Source organism: Lepisma saccharinum, chromosome 25, assembly GCF_977018435.1.
Source record: "Lepisma saccharinum chromosome 25, izLepSacc3.1, whole genome shotgun sequence".
NCBI classification, from domain to species: Eukaryota; Metazoa; Arthropoda; class Insecta; order Zygentoma; family Lepismatidae; genus Lepisma; species Lepisma saccharinum.
The window spans coordinates 6,893,129-6,911,697 of record NC_139253.1 but is presented as its reverse complement, the minus strand read 5'-3'; the positions used below and the strand labels follow the sequence as shown (position 1 = coordinate 6,911,697).

Here is an 18,569-nt window from a genome sequence, read left to right as displayed (position 1 = left end):
GAACGTAAAACAAACTTTGAATTGATGTGATGCTAAAACTGTAGGACATGCTCCGGGGGGAGGACATCAGGTAGCCATAGGCGTACGCAGACCCTTTGATTAGGGGGGGCAAAAACTTTGAACGTTCAGTAGGGGGGAAAAAACTCATTTTATGACACTGTTTTAGTTTTATTGCATTGATGGGTATTTCTGTGTGTGTGTGTTTGCGCGCGCGCGTGTGTATATATAATATATATATATACAATATATAATCAATTCATCCACCCCATAACAAACCAACAGCAAAAATGATATAAATGCTATCTGAAATGTGCGCGCTCTTTTTCCTCCAAGCCAAACTGTCATAACAACAACTGTCTGAGGCACTTAGTTGTTGTTAGTTCTCTCTGGTAATTTACAATGCATTAGAGAAAAAAATTGCGAGCAAGAAATTTTTTCGATCCAAATTTTTGCAAATTAAAAACAGCATTGATTTAATAGGGCGCAAAAATTTTCATGGGAGGCCATGGCATTCTCTGTTACAATTTTTCTCATTCAGATTGTTCGGCGCCCAGGGACAACTCCCGCCGCCCCCTACCTACGGCTATAAAGTTGACAAGACTGCAAGAAAAGCAGATAAAGGAAGCAAGAAAATTTTGCGAAATGTATTTTTATTTGTATAAAATTTGAAGTTGAGGGTGCAATTGCCCCTCTGTGCCCCCTTCCCCCGTAGTTGCTTTGAACTTTAATGGGCTTGAAAATTCTTCATTTTCTCTTATAATATCGTGTTTGCGTTCCGGACCGTACAGGACCAAAACTGAATGTAGAACCTGTCCGGCTGTGAAGGACCAGAAATGAATGATGATCCAAACCGGTAGGATCTAAATGTAAGTGAAATTGTAGGTACCACTTACATCTCTCTGGTATGGATTGTGTCGCTACAGGGCAAAGTTCACCGCGATCCTCTTGGTAGTTGTAAAGAAAACACAGGCACACACACTGATAACTATAACTATGTATTATAAGGTATATGCACATAACACTTGATTACACTTCCCATGCACTCCTGTCTAGGGGAAACTGTTTACACGAAGTTGCAGCTGGGGTTACAACAACGCGCCACTAATGAAACGTAGCCACGTTGGGCTTACGGTATCCATAATTGTCCGCGACGGTTTCTGGCTGTGTCCCGAGTGGCCTCTCTACGCACACTGGCTGGAAGTAACTACCGCGCTAAGATGGCGGCAACTAGACACCGCGCTAAGATTGAATTAGCCAATGGGAGTGCAGGTTACTTAAGGCATTTGAAATACACAAATAAACAATTGGAGCTATATGCAATATAAAATATATAAAGAAAGAATAAACATGGTTACTTTTATAGATAAATCTCCAACATACTCCCCCCCGTTGGAATGTTCACATCCAACTTAACACTAGTGGATACATTGTCAATGTTTTAGCTCATGGAGCGTCTTCTTCCCAATGTGGTAAAGGCACAATTTTGCTTAATGCTCTCTTGTAGACTCCGTCTCTAGTACGAACGGTGACTACGCGCACTAGGTTATCCCTTCCCGGAAACACTTCTTGGATGACGCCGACTCTCCACGAGAGTGGTGGAAGATTGTCCTCCTTTAATAGCACTGGTGTGCCAGGCTTCAAATTCGACTGAACGGCTGTCCATTTCTGTCGCTGCTGCAGGCTATGCAGGTAGTCCTGAGACCACTTTCTCCATACTCGCTGCTGGAACTGCTGTATGCGCTGCCATCTGGATAATCTGTTGGCAGCCAGATCTGTAATGTTTGGTTCAGGAAATGAGGTTAGAGGACCTCCAATAAGAAAATGACCAGGGGTAATGTAGCTGAATTCATCATGAGAATCAGGGAGTGTGGAAAGAGGACGGGAGTTGAGGCAGGCCTCTATTTGGCATAGCAGAGTTACTAGTTCTTCGTATGTTAGCACGGCGTTTCCTGCTACTCTTCGAAGATGGTATTTCATAGACTTCACTGCACTATCAAAAATCCCGCCGAATGATGGACTGCGTGTTGGAGAATACTTCCATTGGAAATTCTCTTCTGCTGCAAATCTGTTAATGTCCTTGTTGAATTCTTGTGATTGAAAGAGTTTACGTAATTCCTGCAATTCATTTTTAGCACCATGGAACGTCGTAGCATTGTCGCTAAAAATACTTGCACACTTTCCTCTTCTCGCGGTGAAGCGTAGTAGAGCTGCGATGAAGGCTTGTGATGTCAAGTCTGAGACAATCTCTAGATGAATTGCCCTTGTGGCAAGACAAGTGAAAACTGCAATGTAGCATTTTCTTGTGGATCTGCTTCTTGCGGCTCCGGTCTTGATGTGGTATGGCCCTGCGTAATCAACGCCTACGTGATGGAATGCCTTGCTGGGTCTCACTCTACTGGAGGGTAACTGCCCCATCAGCTGCTGGGCGGCTGAAGCCTTCAAACGATAGCATATGTTGCACTGATGAATGATCTGTTTGACCACCTGTCGTATGCGAGGTATCCAATATTTCTCACGAAGTGATGATATGAGAAGCTGTGGACCAGCATGCATAAGTCTCTTGTGTTCTGATGCTATCAGAATTTTCGCGAAATGACTCTTCGGATGAAGAATAATTTGATGCTTGCTTTGGAATTCCAGTTCACTGTTTTCCAATCTTCCTCCGACACGAATTACTTTTTCATTGTCGAGAAATGGATGAAGGTTCCTCAAAATGCTTTTGTTGTGTACTTGCTGCTTGTCAGACAAATCTTTGATTTCCTGAGAGAAGAATGCGCGTTGTGTTATCTTGATGCAGGCAAGTGTGGCGCCTTGAATTTCAAAGGTGGTAAGGTCTTCACTCCTTTTCTCTCTTGAGTTTCTGCAATTGCTGATGAACCTTTTGCAGAGTGACACTACTCTCAGTAGCTTGGATAAAGTTGAATATCTAGATATGATTTCTTCTTCAGTTGTTACATGAGTGACCAATGTGGTAGCTGCTACCTTACGCTGCTCTGGAATAGTGTTGTCGTCTGGACGGAATGCTAAACTGGATGATGGCCACTGTGTCTCCTCTTCTTGGAGCCAGGTGGGTCCGTGCCACCAAAGCTGAAGTGATCTGATAGTTTTTGCATCGACTCCTCGTGAGATCAGATCTGCAGGATTGTCTTTTGACGGAACGTGCTTCCAATCACTGACCTGTGTGAGTTCCTGTACCATAGCAACCCGGTTGGCAACAAAAGGTTTCCATTTACTGGCTGGTGACGCCAGCCAAGCTAGGACGATTTTTGAGTCGGTCCATAGGTGAATGGTGTCTATACATAGACGCAGTATGGACAATGCTTTGTGTACCAGTTTGGCTAGTAGAACTGCCGCACATAATTCCAAACGTGGAAGAGTGGTTCTCTTCACCGGAGCCACCTTGGACTTTGAACACAATAAGTTCACACTTATGTGACCCTCTGAATCAATTGATCTTACGAAGAGAACACTGCCATAGTTTCTCTCTGATGCATCAGAGAAACCGTGAATTTGAACTTTATGGATGTCTCCTGGAGCCAAAACGAAGCGTGGTACTTTTACTTCGTTAATACATGTGAGCTGCGAATGAAGACGACGCCATGTTTTCTGCAAATCTATAGGAAGCGGATCATCCCATCCTACATTGTGGAGCCATAACTGCTGCAGGAATGACTTGTATGTTATCACCACTGGCGATATTAGTCCGATTGGATCGAACACTTGTGCAATTATGCTGGCAACTTGGCGCTTTGAGAAGATCTTCAACGAGCCTACATCCACTGTTGTGGAGACCTTGCTGTCCATGAGAAATTCGTCCGTGGATGGGCGCCATGAAATTCCCAATGTTTTTGTGCCTTCTGTGTCGAATTGCACTAGATCCTGTACTGCCTTCAATACTTCTGGAATAGATTGCAACACTGCCTTGCTATTGAAGCACCATTTACGTAGATTGAATCCTCCCTTCTGGAGTAATTCTGTGAGACTTTCACGCAGCTTTATTGCACCTTCAATGCAATGATTTCCTCCCAGAAAATCGTCAACGTAGAAGTCATGTGTCAAGACATGAGTGGCTACTGTGAAATTTGATGATTCATCTTCTGCCAACTGCTTGAGGCATCTTGTGGCCAAGAATGAACTTGAAGTTAATCCATAAGTGACTGTGTTCAAACTGTAAAAATGAATTGGTTCGTCACGTGATGCTCTCCATAAGATGCATTGAAGTGGTCTGTCTTCTGAATGCATGTTAATTTGCCTATACATTTTAGCCGTGTCTGCAGTCAGTGCGATTTTGTGACTACGAAATCTGAGCAGGATTGAAAACAATTCTTGTATCGTGGGACCAATCATTTGTATACTGTTCAACGATTCCCCCGTAGTTGTGGGCGAGCTTCCATCAAAAACCACTCTTAAACGTGTAGTTTTGCTTGATTCCTTGATCACACAGTGATGTGGAATGTAGTACCTTGTCTCCTTGTCTCTGGATACATCTTCCAATGTCCCAATTGGTTGCATGTGTTTGAGTTGTTGGTACTCGACCATGAATTCTGTGTACTCTCTTTTCAATTCCACGTTCCGATCAAGTCTTCTTTCTAATTGGTTAAATCGTGAAATCGCTGTTTGCAGAGAATCCCCAAGAACGGATCTGTCCTTCTTCAAGGGTAGCTTGACTGTGTATCGACCTTCTCGATCACGAGATGTAGTTTCCTGGAAATGTTTTTCACAGGCGATTTCTTCTGGCGAAGGCAACTTATCATGGAATTCCACCAAATCCCAAAATCTCTGTAAATGAAAATTGACTGTATCTTCTGTGCGAACAAAGAATGACTTCGAAGGTCTGTTCGTAGATGGTGCATTGGGAATCCTTCCTGCTACAATCCATCCAAATTCAGTGTTCTGCAACGCTGGATAGTTTCCTGGTCTTGAAAGTTTTTCTGGCTTGAGAATCGTGTAGAACACATCTGCAGACAGAAGTAGGTCAATGTTGCCAGGTGTATGAAAGCTAGGATCTGCTAAATGTATGTCACTCGGAATTCCCCATGTGGAAGTTTCGAGCCTCTGCGCTGGCATCGAACCTGTGATGTTTGGCAAGATGGAACAAGATATATCCATGGTGAATCCACTTATGCTGGATTTAATCTGCGTCTCCATGGTGTGAAAGGCTTGCACTGTAGCTTCATTTATCCCTTGGATAGGTATTCGGCGTTTTTGTTTCTTGATGCGTAGCTGCTGAGCAAGATGCTCTGTCATAATATTACTCTGCGAGGCTCCATCCAAAAGTGCACGACATGGGAGCCACTCGCCGTATGCGTTCTTGATTTTTATGACTGCTGTGGCTAGGAGAACTTGCGAAGTTTCTCTGTTCTTGACAGAACAATATGTTGCTTTAGTCTGGGCATCATTATCCTGAAAACGAGTATCATCGCCTACTGCCGATTTACTTCTGGGTTGACTGGGCCGCTTCTGTGTTTGACGTTCTCTGCTGTTCTTATCTTCATGAAGAAGGGAATTATGTTTCTCGCCGCAATACTTGCAAGATCCTGCCTTGCATCCTGACCTAAATCCCTGGTGATCTGACTGTCCAAGACAATTGAAACAGATCTGGTTTTCTCGAAGAAATTTGTACTTCTGAGCTATAGTAGCTGCTTTGAAAGAACTGCACACAAACAGCGGATGCTTATTATTCTTCATAGTATCCTTGCAATACAGGCATGAAGGAGATACGGTAGAAACATATGATCTTGAAGGAGAAGGATGCGCAGGTTTGTGACTTTGTTGTTTGGTGTTGCCACTAAACTGTGGTTTGAATGTTGATCTTTCATTGGAAATTGGTTTGAATTTCTCTAAAGCCTTGGTTCTGTGCTCTAGAAATTGAAACAAACTGTCAAGAGTAGTGAATTCAGAGTCATTCACTTCTAATTCAAAAGCTTTTCGTGTGGTGGCATCAAGCTGAGAGGTAAGATGTTGAACTAACACTATATCTGATAGTGAACTATCTCCTGCTAATAATTTTAACGCTGAGATGGAACTGATAGCTGTGTTTGTGAACGCTCGCAACTCTTCTGCGTTTTCTCTCGACACTGGTTTTATATGCAAAATATCATTGACGTGTGAAGCAGCTATGAGACGCTTGTTGTCAAAACGCTCTTGGAGTTGTTTCCACGCTACACCGTAGTTGGATGCTGTAATTGGTATGCTTTCAATGATTTGCAATGCCTCACCCTTCAGTGCGACACGTAAATACTGGAATTTCTGAATATCTGAAATATCCGAATTATCATGTATGAGCGAAGAAAATGTGTCTTTGAATGATACCCATTGGGTGTAATTTCCACTGAAATGCGGAAGCTCTATTAATGGCAACTTGACTTGAGACTTGCACGAAGCCCTGTGTTCATTTTCCGCGCCGTCTGTATTTGAATGATTTCCCTCAATTAATGTTAGCATCTGCGACTTGAGATCGAAATATGAAAGTTCGATTGTCTCTCGAATTGCCGTGTGTTCATCGTCTGTGGCTTCAAATTCAATGCAATCCTGAATTTCTTCTATCTTGGGCCATAATGTGTTCAGTTGCTCCAGCCGAACCTTGATCTGTTGAACGTTCGGCGCCTCTGGATCAACACTGCTAATGTACGACTGCAATCTCGTTATTTGCCCCCTGTAGGCGGCACGTTGCTTTAGAAGATGTGCTAAGTCTGCCTTGCCTCAAGGTGGGAGGGACAAGCAATGCGTATTGAAATGAAAGGAAAAAATGAGGAAATATTGAACCAAACACTGTTGTACTCACCGATCTGGCATTCACTGGACCATCTGGGCATCTGAAATCCTGGTTAGGCTGCAACACTGCGGGTACTCGAACAGCTGATTCACGGTCGCTATGGTAATGTCACGTCTGCACGTGTGGGCTGCTATACACCTCTCCGCGATACGTTTTTCCTCGCTAGAAGTTCCCCGCACGAAAACGAACGAAAAAGCCAGTCCCGTGAAGGAACAGAAAACTGCAGTCTAAAAATAACTCAGCGACACACCACCGGTGTGTGACGTCATGTCACTGGTCGCCGACTGTTCCTCACACAGCACGAGGGGAGAAGGGAGCGGAGTGTGTCACGTCACTGACAAGCGAACAGCGAGAGCGCTGTCGGCTCGGGGAAGTCCCGATCCTCCTTCAGACACGTGGAAAATATCTCGCGCTACAACGAATGACGTAATGCTTTCAATAACTTGTAGTTACTGTACTTGAAAATAATGTTTACACAACACAATGTCACTAAAATCACTGATAGTAACGTACCTCATGTTCAATACAAAGGAGATCGCGGCCTGCGGAGGACCAAAATGTTTGCGTTCCGGACCGTACAGGACCAAAACTGAATGTAGAACCTGTCCGGCTGTGAAGGACCAGAAATGAATGATGATCCAAACCGGTAGGATCTAAATGTAAGTGAAATTGTAGGTACCACTTACATCTCTCTGGTATGGATTGTGTCGCTACAGGGCAAAGTTCACCGCGATCCTCTTGGTAGTTGTAAAGAAAACACAGGCACACACACTGATAACTATAACTATGTATTATAAGGTATATGCACATAACACTTGATTACACTTCCCATGCACTCCTGTCTAGGGGAAACTGTTTACACGAAGTTGCAGCTGGGGTTACAACAACGCGCCACTAATGAAACGTAGCCACGTTGGGCTTACGGTATCCATAATTGTCCGCGACGGTTTCTGGCTGTGTCCCGAGTGGCCTCTCTACGCACACTGGCTGGAAGTAACTACCGCGCTAAGATGGCGGCAACTAGACACCGCGCTAAGATTGAATTAGCCAATGGGAGTGCAGGTTACTTAAGGCATTTGAAATACACAAATAAACAATTGGAGCTATATGCAATATAAAATATATAAAGAAAGAATAAACATGGTTACTTTTATAGATAAATCTCCAACATATCGTTTAATAACAGCGATAAGATTCCTCTACACTAAATTTCTAGGTGAAAGTATAATAATGTAGGGGCATGAAACGTCTGGAAGGGGGGGGGGGTCAAGGATGACCACACCTCCCCCTTCGAAAACGAATATCAACCTAAAAGTACATTTCACACGTTAATTTGATTTCAGTCACAATAATTTACATTAATTATTATGTAATGGGGGGTCGCAGGAATGCGATAATTTCAAATTCAAGTGGTGTTTTTTGAGAGGGGTAGCACTATTATCGGGGTAATATGCCCCATGAAAAAAATATCTTGCTTGTCCCTTCGTCGAAGAAATCTGAGAACGACCGTGATTAGGTGGAGGGCAATTGCTGCCCCCCCCCCCCGTGCGCACGCCTGTGGCTGGCTGAAGCCTTTCTTGCATGTTTGGATAATTCCTTAAAGTCGCTTGTTATTGTACGTCGCTTTTCTACCTCTTGGATATATCGCGACGATGAGGGTGAATGATGAACTGATAAAACGACAAATGTTTGGCTTCCAAGGCTTTGAACCTGTGACTTCTGACTTCGTAGCGCGTGACTCTGACCACGCGTATGTGATCACGTCGGCAGAAGAACAAAGCAACAGGTACAATATGTTACCATTGTTGGCTGTAGAACAAATAATCTCTCTCTCCAAATATCACAGATTCCATCGCGATGATGCATATGCCGCGCAGATGATATCGTCGATAACTGATAGAGAAAAAAGCATGTTAGAACTTATCGCACGATTGGAATGTAGAAATTCCGCTCGAAAACAAAAGGATATAGTCCAAGTACGAGAGCTTTAATCTCTTCTAACCGAGATAACGATTTATGATATCGCAAGAGACTTCTCTGCAGCCAGCGTGAATGAAAGATCTCTAATTTTGTAGCCTGTGGAAAGTTTGTAAGTAATGCCTTTTATTTGCTCAATTGAGTCTCAAATATTTGCTTACCGTAGCGTAGGCAAGTGTTGTATTTCGTATACCTCTAGGTAGTGCCTGAATTACGATATCTGCATCTTGATGTACGTATGTAGGCGAAGTTATACATTTTGGTTCTGTGATTTAGCTAATACTACGGCTGAACCATATCGATTCGATGCTTGAAAATTGTAGCAATTGAACGTTATTCAAAATATTAATTACAAGGGCTAGGATTTTTACGACCTAAAAATTACCGAAATATGCAAAATAAAATATGCTCTTATGACCTAAAATTTTACAAAATATGCACTGTAATTTGAAAAATACGCCCTTATAACTTGACGGTTTGTACATCAATATCTAACTTATGCTGAGATATTTTCATATACATACTATTTTTAGTTCACTTTATGGGGCCTGATGAGTTGAATGAATCCTTTCTGTAAATTTTCAATTAAAAATGAAAAAGATTTTGCTGCAGTCCAAAAAAGAAAAAGAACTCTGAAGAACTAGTCCACTTGGAAAATGACTATATTTCTTGAAAAAGCGAAAATATGCTGAATATGACCGAAAATCCATCAAAATATGCTTTATCACGTAGAAATGGCAAAATATGCCCTTAAAAAGCACCTTAATTCAATTAGTTTCTTCACAATATGAATTTCTACGTATATATTTAGGGAACACATCAACCTTACCAAAAAAAAAGCTGTCATAAAAATCCTGGTCCTATTAAATACTATTAGTGGGCGAGTATTCCAATTACGAGCATCGATTTACCACAGTTTTGCTTTAAAATATTCCAAAATTACATCAGAATATTAAAAAAATACCTGGTATGTAATCACAAAATGTGTTTTTTTTCTTATTCGCACAAAATCAATGGAAACGTAGAATTTTGCATAATTTCTAGGATAATTAACGCCGGAAAAGTGTCGGCCGGTATCGGTAAATGAAATGCAGCCGATACTTAAACAGATACCACTATTATCTACCGATATCCATACATCGATATCTGCTTAACCCTAGCTAACACACAACTAAGATTCTCTCAAATGCGAGTCCATGAATGCTAGATAATACAATTTGCCACCAAAAGACTTATTTTCTTGGTATTACTTGGACACATTGCAGAGAATAAGATCTCCAAGACGTTTTGGTGACAAAGTATTTTTCTTAAGCACACGCTCAGCCATTCTAAGTGCCACGATATTTGCACGTTGTCATTTGCACTCTTTGTAATACAAATTGCTATTGTTATTAACTACTTTCTCTTTAAGTACCCACCACATATTGTTGCTGCTCGAAGTCTATAGCAGAAGCGGCATTGTCTCCATTGGAGCACGAAGCAACAATGAATTCCTTAATTGCTGATCAAGAGATAAGTGAAGCACCGTGTTGTACAACTTCATGACGTTTAGCATGTGCTTCTCATGTTATTCAATGTGCTTTATATGTTGCTAAGATAGAGTAGCGAACAATGAAAGTATGAATAAGGTGTGCAAAGAGCTTTTACCAGAAGAAACAATTATCAAGCAACACACGTTTGGCTACATAACCCGATAAAATGGATGGAAGTTTTGCAGAGTTTTTCAGAATGTTACCGAGTTTAACATACTAAACCATAAAAAAATCCGAATTGATCCTTTGCCACAATGTTGGAAAATGGCGGCCAATTTTAGATATTGTACTATTTTTTTTTATTTTCACACTGTTTTTACATTAATATTCATTGTCACCAGTTTTGCGAAAAATAATAAAATTGACTACTCGATCAAAATGAACTTTCATCTGCTTTCAGTTTTATTTTAAATTATTTAGCGTCGCTCTTCCACTTTTGGAAATCGCGACGATGAGAATGAGTGATGATGAAATTTATGGGATACTCGCAATGGACATTCGGTTACCCCTGGCGTCGTCGCGTGCTGTGCTAACCCCTCCACCACAGACGTCGGCAACTTGATTTGCTGTTGCAGCATCTGACAACCAAACTCGATGAATTTGATATTAAAAGATGCCTAATATATATTACTTTAACTCTGTTAACACGTTCGATATTCACTGTTAGGTTAACCTTTTGTTTAAATGCAAGATTTAATATTATATTCTGAATACATTAAATATACTAAAATGCTGTCCATCAATACTTCTTAATTATACGTGCATAGTTTAATTTGTAAATTTGAATTAAACTGCCGGAGTGCTAGTATACACAATGATTTATTGTCAATGTGGTTTTGGAGTAAGACTTGAAGCTTTCCTGGCGATGAATGATGAAAAGAATCTCTTGGGCTATCGACCAGCTGAGTTGTGGAAATGATTCCAAGCTTTCGAGAGCTAACGTCACTCGTCTTCAGGGTAGAAGTGCGGTTCTGAGCGTCAACACTGTGTATATACGTTCGTGGAGGGGGATGCCTTGTCTTTTTCTTCATAAATGGCTATTGCTTCCTTGATAATACGAACATAATATGTTTTCTAAAGAAACAACATAAAAACGATTCACAAACCACCTCCGAAGATCAGAAGCCTATTACGCAACCCCAAGGATGAGTTAGGACTCAAAACACTGGGAGTCTTATCTTACCTGCAAATGCGGGAAAGCGTACATTGGGCAAACGGGTAGGACAATAGAACAGCACTCACTGTAAAGAACATCAAAGCTCCATCAAGTATTTCCACCCTGAAAAGTCGGGACTAGCAGAACATTCCATCAACGAGGGACATAGACCAGATTTCAGCAACACAGAAATCATAGCCAAAACTTTAAACTACTGGGACCGTATTATCAAGGAAGCAATAGCCATTTATGAAGAAAAATACAATCTTAAATGCGACACGGGCTCGAACTGGACCCAGCCTGGTTAGCGTTAGTTAACCAGAAACGCACACGTAGCAGCCACGCCACTCGATTGGTCCGCCATCTTCACCGGGATCCCCCCCTCCACGAACGTAGGCTATATACACCGGGTTGACGCTTGGAACTGCACTTCTACCCTGAAGATAGCTCTCGAAAGCTTGGAATCATTTCCACAACTCACCTGGTCGATAGCCCGAGATAATCTGTTCATCAATTTGGTTTTGATTTACATGTCACAGTTTACAGGCTATAAATTGAAATTATAATTGAACAATTTTGGTTTGTAACAAGACGTGGTGGTTGAATTTACGAAGAGGCGCACTTGATTAGTTCACAATCTATTTTAAAACCATGTCACTTACCCCATTTAACCCGTAGACTTAAGGTGGACTCAAAACTTTTAGTTGTGTAGCGTTTGAAAGTAAAAATAAAATCATATTAGCTGTGTACTTATTTATCATGTACGTATTTAATCTAGAAGTTCGGTTGACTAAGGCATTATGATCTAGACAAATGTCGGTCTTGAATTTCAACATTAAATCAACACCTCAATAAGATAATCTACAGAAGCAGAGATTCTTCCGTGCCGTTAACTGCAAATGAATGCCATTTCTACCCGTGAGGAAGTCGCGTCATGCCATTCTTGGCGCAGTGAACTTTGGAAGGGTAGCTTTCACTACCAATGAAACTACAACCGGAAAAAAAGTCAAATTTTTGGAATCTTAATTCGAGTAGACGTTCACGTGAACAGAAATCATTGACCCTGAGTTCTGGCCTTTTATGATTCACGCCATCTGCTGGTGAATTATGCAGATGGACATGGCTACGTGGACACCTCGTTATATATTGTACTAGCCCGCTGTTGGTGGACAATTCTACTGTACTTTTGAGCTACATTATTCGTGCAGATTATACTGGCCAAACAGAAAGTTCACGTAAAATTATCAAGTCCTCCTTATGCACATTACGCTAGTTGGGACTGGATCTACAATTATACGTGGAATTAATATACACGCCCTAAAATAAATGAATCAGAGTTATTATTGCAAACTAATATTAAGACATTTCGTAGAGGATAAAAAGGGGGTGGGGACTTAAATGTCACTGCTCCCTGTTAAACTTACAATGACATGTAATAGTACGAGTATATAGACATTTACATGTTTTTGCTTGCATGCTTGGTGTGATTAGAAGCCTGGATATTTTGCTGGTGGGAGTCACATTTAATATGGTCAAAAACACCATACCTATACAAATGCATAATTTGGTCGAAAGAGCATTTCATTCATTTATATAGTTTTTGTGTGCTGGAGGGTAATAAGTGTTGCCTAGGTATAGATGTTCTTTGAGTGTGTCCCTTCATCGATTTCATGATATCATCACCCATCCTTACCTTCGCGATTAGCCAGAAATAGAAAAGCGAAATAAAATAAACCATTAAAAATTTAGCACGAAAAAGTGAGATCAACTGAAAAAGGTTGGTTACATATGGCAAAGAGGAGCCTTTTTTTCTTTTTTCAGAAAGCCTGTTTTTACCCTCAACTCCCTATCTAATCTTCTATAAAAATGGATGTTTGTTTGTTCCGGCACAACTCTCGAACGCCTGGAGCTATTTCAACCAAACTTGGAACACGTATCACCTGCAATTTCGAAAGAAATACTGTGGGGGTAAGGCACCCCTAGGGATGAGGGGAGGTGACATGCAAAAACAATAGAAAACCACCGATATTAGTGTGGAATTCATAGTTTTGTGGTTCGCTAAGATGAATAGTAACACTCCTAATACCGTTCCACTTCAAGTTCATCACCTATCGGTGAGAGGGGGTGAAAATTAAATTGTCAAAAATGACCAAGATTTGTGTCGAATCCATAGTTTTTGGAGTCGCTAAGCTAATTGGTGACATTCACGATGACCAAACTTGGTACACATATGACTTATAATCTGGAAAGAAATACTGTGGGGGTAAGACTCCCCTGGCACCCCTAGGGGTGGGTGTGGGAAGGAGTGACATGTAAGAATAATCGAAAACGACCGATATTGGTGTGGAATCCACAGTTTTCGGGGTTGCTAAGATGAATAGTGACTCTCCCAATGCCGTTCAACTCAGACACCCGTGGCACTCATGGGGGGGGGGGGGAGTGGGTGACATGTAAAACTGACCGATATTAGTGTGGAATCCATAGTTTTCGAGGTTGCTAAGATGAATAGTGACACTCCCAATGCCGTTCAACTCCAAGACACCCCTAGGGGTGGGGGTGGGAAGGGAGTGACATGTAAAACGACTGATATTAGTGTGGAACCCATAGTTTTCGGGGTCGCTAAGATGAATAGTGACACTTCCAATGCCGTTCAATTTATTTATTCTTGCTCTTGGAGGTGGAACTAAAAATGTTGTTCATAAATTGTTGTTAAATTTATATTATAGTGAATTTGTAAAAGATGTTACTTTATAATTTGTACCGTATACTGTACTTATACTTTGAAATACCTATAAATAAAATTAGTTACATTTTACGCTATAGTTAGAATTAATTAAACACCCGAGCAACGCCTGGTAATGAGCTAGTATACTATAAAACTGAGAAATTTGGTCAACTGAATTTTTGATTGATTTGATTTATTTTACTTCGCTTTTCTGCCACTTTTGGCTAATAGCGAAGATGATGATGAATGACCATATGATGAAATTGATGAAGGGACATTCATAAAGAACACCCATGTCCAGGCTAGGATTCGAACCCGGGATCCCTTACGTCTTAGTGCGCTGTTTTAACCACTCCGCCACGGAAGTCGACAACTGAATTTTTGAATGTTAAATGATAAAGAATCCTACCTATACCAATACAGCCCCAGCAGTTGTCGGGAGAAAGCAACAGACCACTCTTTAATAAGCAAGCGTGCGCACGCCGCTGGATTGACAACTTGGTTGGAATTCCTTACGTAATTGCCCCGACTCACTTCCGACTTTTTACGGCAGGCATAACGCCACACTCGCTCCGCTTTCTTCTCTTTTTGTTTGCGAGAGGTGAACTCCAGAAACAAGCAGGATTCTCCCCTTGTTGTTATTCCGCAGTTGTCTCGCAACAGCTTGATGTTTTTTCGTTGCAGTGAACCTCGACGAGTGTTTGCGGCTAGCTTGCTGCTTGGCGGACTACAAGCTTCAGGAAGTGACTGTGGTTCCGAAGAACGGACGACCTGTGTCCACCGGCCTGTCTTCGTCCGATATAATGGCGCTGCAGAAAGAGGAGGAGAAAAGACGAAGAGGTGTTTTCGGATTCCTAAAACGGAGTCGTTCGGTGAGTCAATTTTCACTTCTTTGTAGGTCTTTGATTGTGACGTCATCGTGAATTACTGTGGATGTAAAATCTCCCCATATGGTACAGTGAGAAGCACATAACTGGTGGCAGGCAATTTGTCCACCACTCTTTTCATTAATTTTTTCGCAGTGGGATGCATACGTTTTGTTAGGCAAATTGTCAATGACAATTTTCATTAACCTATCTCTTGCGTACTATGTGTTTTGGGGGAATGGATATTTATATGTGCTGGTGCATACATGCTTTTCGTTTTGTTTCAATTCTTAAAATTCTCATTGCGTGTAGAGAATATATACAGGTTGATGGACAATTTGCGTGTTAATACTTATGCATCCAACTGTACAATATACTCTTTATGGATTGGAATTTTACTGATGCAGGTGCAAATGTTTCCAACTACGTGGGAGTTTTATTTAAATTTTAGAATTTCGTAACGCACGAACACGGCTATAGGCAGTTCACTTGATATTTATACATTCCATACTACTCTAACCACCTACCGTACACTTCGCAAACACTGTTATTGCACAATCTAGTTTAACTCAATCAGTGTGTCTTCTGTGGTGTTATTTAGTGTAAAATATCCACAAAAATTCTTGGTCTACGTACAGTCATCGGCAAATGGTAGGCAAATTGTCCATCGTTATTTTCATTACTTTTTATTCTACATCCTGTGTTGTTTTAAACAATGAAATTATGTTGGTGCGAAACAGGCATTGCCCTCTTCTTATTGACGTCTTTATTTCAATCCATTATCATATTGTGCAATACAGACCGAATGAAAATGGTGATGGACAATTCTCCTACTGTTTCTTTTGCCGTTGGGTGTACAGTGGGATCCTTGAGTATTACCGTGCAAATTGTCCATGACTATTTTCATTTATTTTTTCTCTTACATCCGATGTGTTTTTAAGCCATGGATTTTTATGTATGATGGTGCAGAAGTTGTCAACAGTTTGTTTTGAGTTTTCTTTTAATTCTCGAAGCTCTTTTTGGGTCAAATAAAGTGCACGAACATGGTGATGGACAATTTGCACGGTAATACTCATGGATCCCACTGTACAAGCCCATCTCGCCTATTCTAGTGAGGGTTTGCTGAAAAAGTAGTTATGGTTATTTCAGTAGATTGACCTGCCACCTGTAGGCGCGTTCGCAGTTACGTTATTTGTATACGGTCAAGAACCTCGATGGTGGGACCATTCGGGATGTTAAACGCAGACGGATGACGTCACGCGAGCTTCTGATGAATAATATATTATTATTATGTATTAACTCACGTTGAATTATCCTTGAAATACCTTAATTAAAAAATTTATATACTTTATATCGTTGTTGTATCATGCTCAATCTGTTGTATCAAAATAACATTTGACAGTTTTAAACTTTTTATACAACTTTCAGTAACTACTAACCAACATTACAACGAGCTAGTACAACTTGTTTTATCGCTGTGACGTCATTCAGTATCACGCAATCGGCTCATGTCAAGTTGATTACTAAATCGGATTAACTGTAGCTAAAATCTGATTGTATAATTTCTAAGATCACGTCAGTTTACGTATTTTATCCGCATTACATTCATAATTTATGGTTTCGGCATGGCAAGCGGGTAAAATGTATCAGTGATAAGTGTTGCATGTTTTTCTAAATCCCGTAACAACATTAAAACATACATCCTACAATAATATAAGCTAAATGGTGTGAAGCTCTTTAGTTATAATTGTTTGTCTCTCTCATTACTCTGTGTGTCTACAGTCTGCCGCGTCATTTTTGCACATGTTCAAGACTATGTAAAAATGGCCAATGTTGATCTTTTGCGCGGCGTCTACTTAAACTGAATTACCAACTTTACGTCATCACGGTTTTTCCATGTGAAAGGCCGTGGGTATTTGGAAGCAATCTTGCTAATGGCCTGTGAAGGGCTTGGAAAAGAGGATGTGCGTTTTTCCTTGTCTTTAAATTGCACCTAACCAGTCTTCACTGTAACTAATCCACAAGTATGAGGAAAACATTCATTTTTCATTAACGTTGCTTTCAGACATAAGAAAAGAATGACGCTTGTTTGGAAGTTACGTAATAATTTCGGAATTAAACTATTCCATAATTAGGTACATTTCGACGTGTGAACGAATGTGTAAAAATTTATAAAATTAATTAATTTACAAATGGCAACTCGCTCAGAACTGTTGAACACTAAAATGAAAGTACATTTTAATGAATTGTTAGTTTTCCTTAAATACTCTAGAGTTCCAGGGTTGGCGCTAGAGCAGCTAACAGGCTCTGCGACTCTTCCCCTCGCAACCCACAATCTTCAATTGTCCGCCACTACTCTTTGAAGAAAAACTTCATTTTTCAAAACGTTAATTCACGCCTACATACGTACGTGCAAACATATAAAAAGACATGCATGTAATCAGAATCAATTTAAAAGTTACACACAGGGTAATCAAGACACAACCAAACTAAAAAATCTGTCATGGAAATACACTGTTACTACAAAAATTACGATGAACTGTACCCCCAAATCGAAAACGTTCCTCTTTATTTTGCTGCAATTTCTTTATGCGCTGCAGTTTCCATTACCGTAATTAATTGGACCAAAGTCGAGAAACTAAAAAAACTACGTGATTGAAATTTATCAAAAACAGGACCTGGAATAAGAAGTAGAAGTAGTACAGAACGTTGTACTATACATTTGCACCATGCTACCGCCGTAGATTACGCACTAGATATAGTAGAATGTACTTTGGAGGCAGCAAAGTAGTAGGTAAACTTGAAGCCAGCTTTATTGTGATTTATCGCAGCGTATTGTATATTGAACGTGCTTAGGTGGCTTGCGTTGTAAAATTCCGCGGGCTGAACTCTGCGATGGTTATGCTGGATGTTTGCAGTGTCATCAAATATCGCAGAAGCAGCGAGCTTCACTAAAAACTCCTCACGTTTACAGTAGGAAGCATGTCGTGGCGTCTTGTGCTGTGTTGCCATGTGAGTGAGTTGATTTTAAACTGGCGTAGGGTACAATTTTGATACTTAATTTTTTTTTTATTTTAATTCATTTGGAAGGGGGGTGAGGAGTTGTACAATGCAACACGAGTATACTTGGATGAAAATTGTCTCAACATTTTAAACAGCTTTTATTTTATTTTGTACACTTAAGCGTACGTGTAGAAAGTGTGTGTGTGTGTGTGGCTATGAAATACAAGAATAGAAAAAAGTTCTGATATATTTGCATGGGATGAAATTGTACTACTTTGTTTTATGGCATTTAATTTCATAATATCACGTTAGATAAAATTAAACGGTGCATGGGTGCAATAGGGGCGTCTGTAGCTGTTGCAGATATAATACGAGTTAAATTGTTGCTATGTCACGTGTTTCCATGGAAGTCGAAAAGAGAGGGAATTAGTTTCGAACAGTTCAGTCGATTGTTCTTTGAAAATCGCATTGTTTATGTAATTCTATAAATAATTTTGTACCATTTTCATGATAGTCTATAAATACATTTCAGTTA

At 40.5% G+C, this 18,569-nt stretch overlaps 1 protein-coding gene across 7 annotated transcripts in view; it reads left to right on the top strand.

Moving 5' to 3' along the window:
* Nucleotides 1–18,569, top strand: part of LOC145978691 (uncharacterized) — a 450,589-nt gene that overhangs the window by 399,501 nt on the left and 32,519 nt on the right. For 6 of the 7 annotated variants that reach the window (XM_083111475.1, XM_083111481.1, XM_083111479.1 and 3 more), the window contains one exon: nt 14,850–15,037. In XM_083111475.1, coding sequence (XP_082967601.1) covers nt 14,850–15,037 — 188 coding nt within the window. Of the gene's footprint in view, nt 1–14,849; nt 15,038–17,964; nt 18,044–18,569 lie in introns of those variants that run through there. The other variant, XM_083111480.1, reaches the window with a different exon arrangement.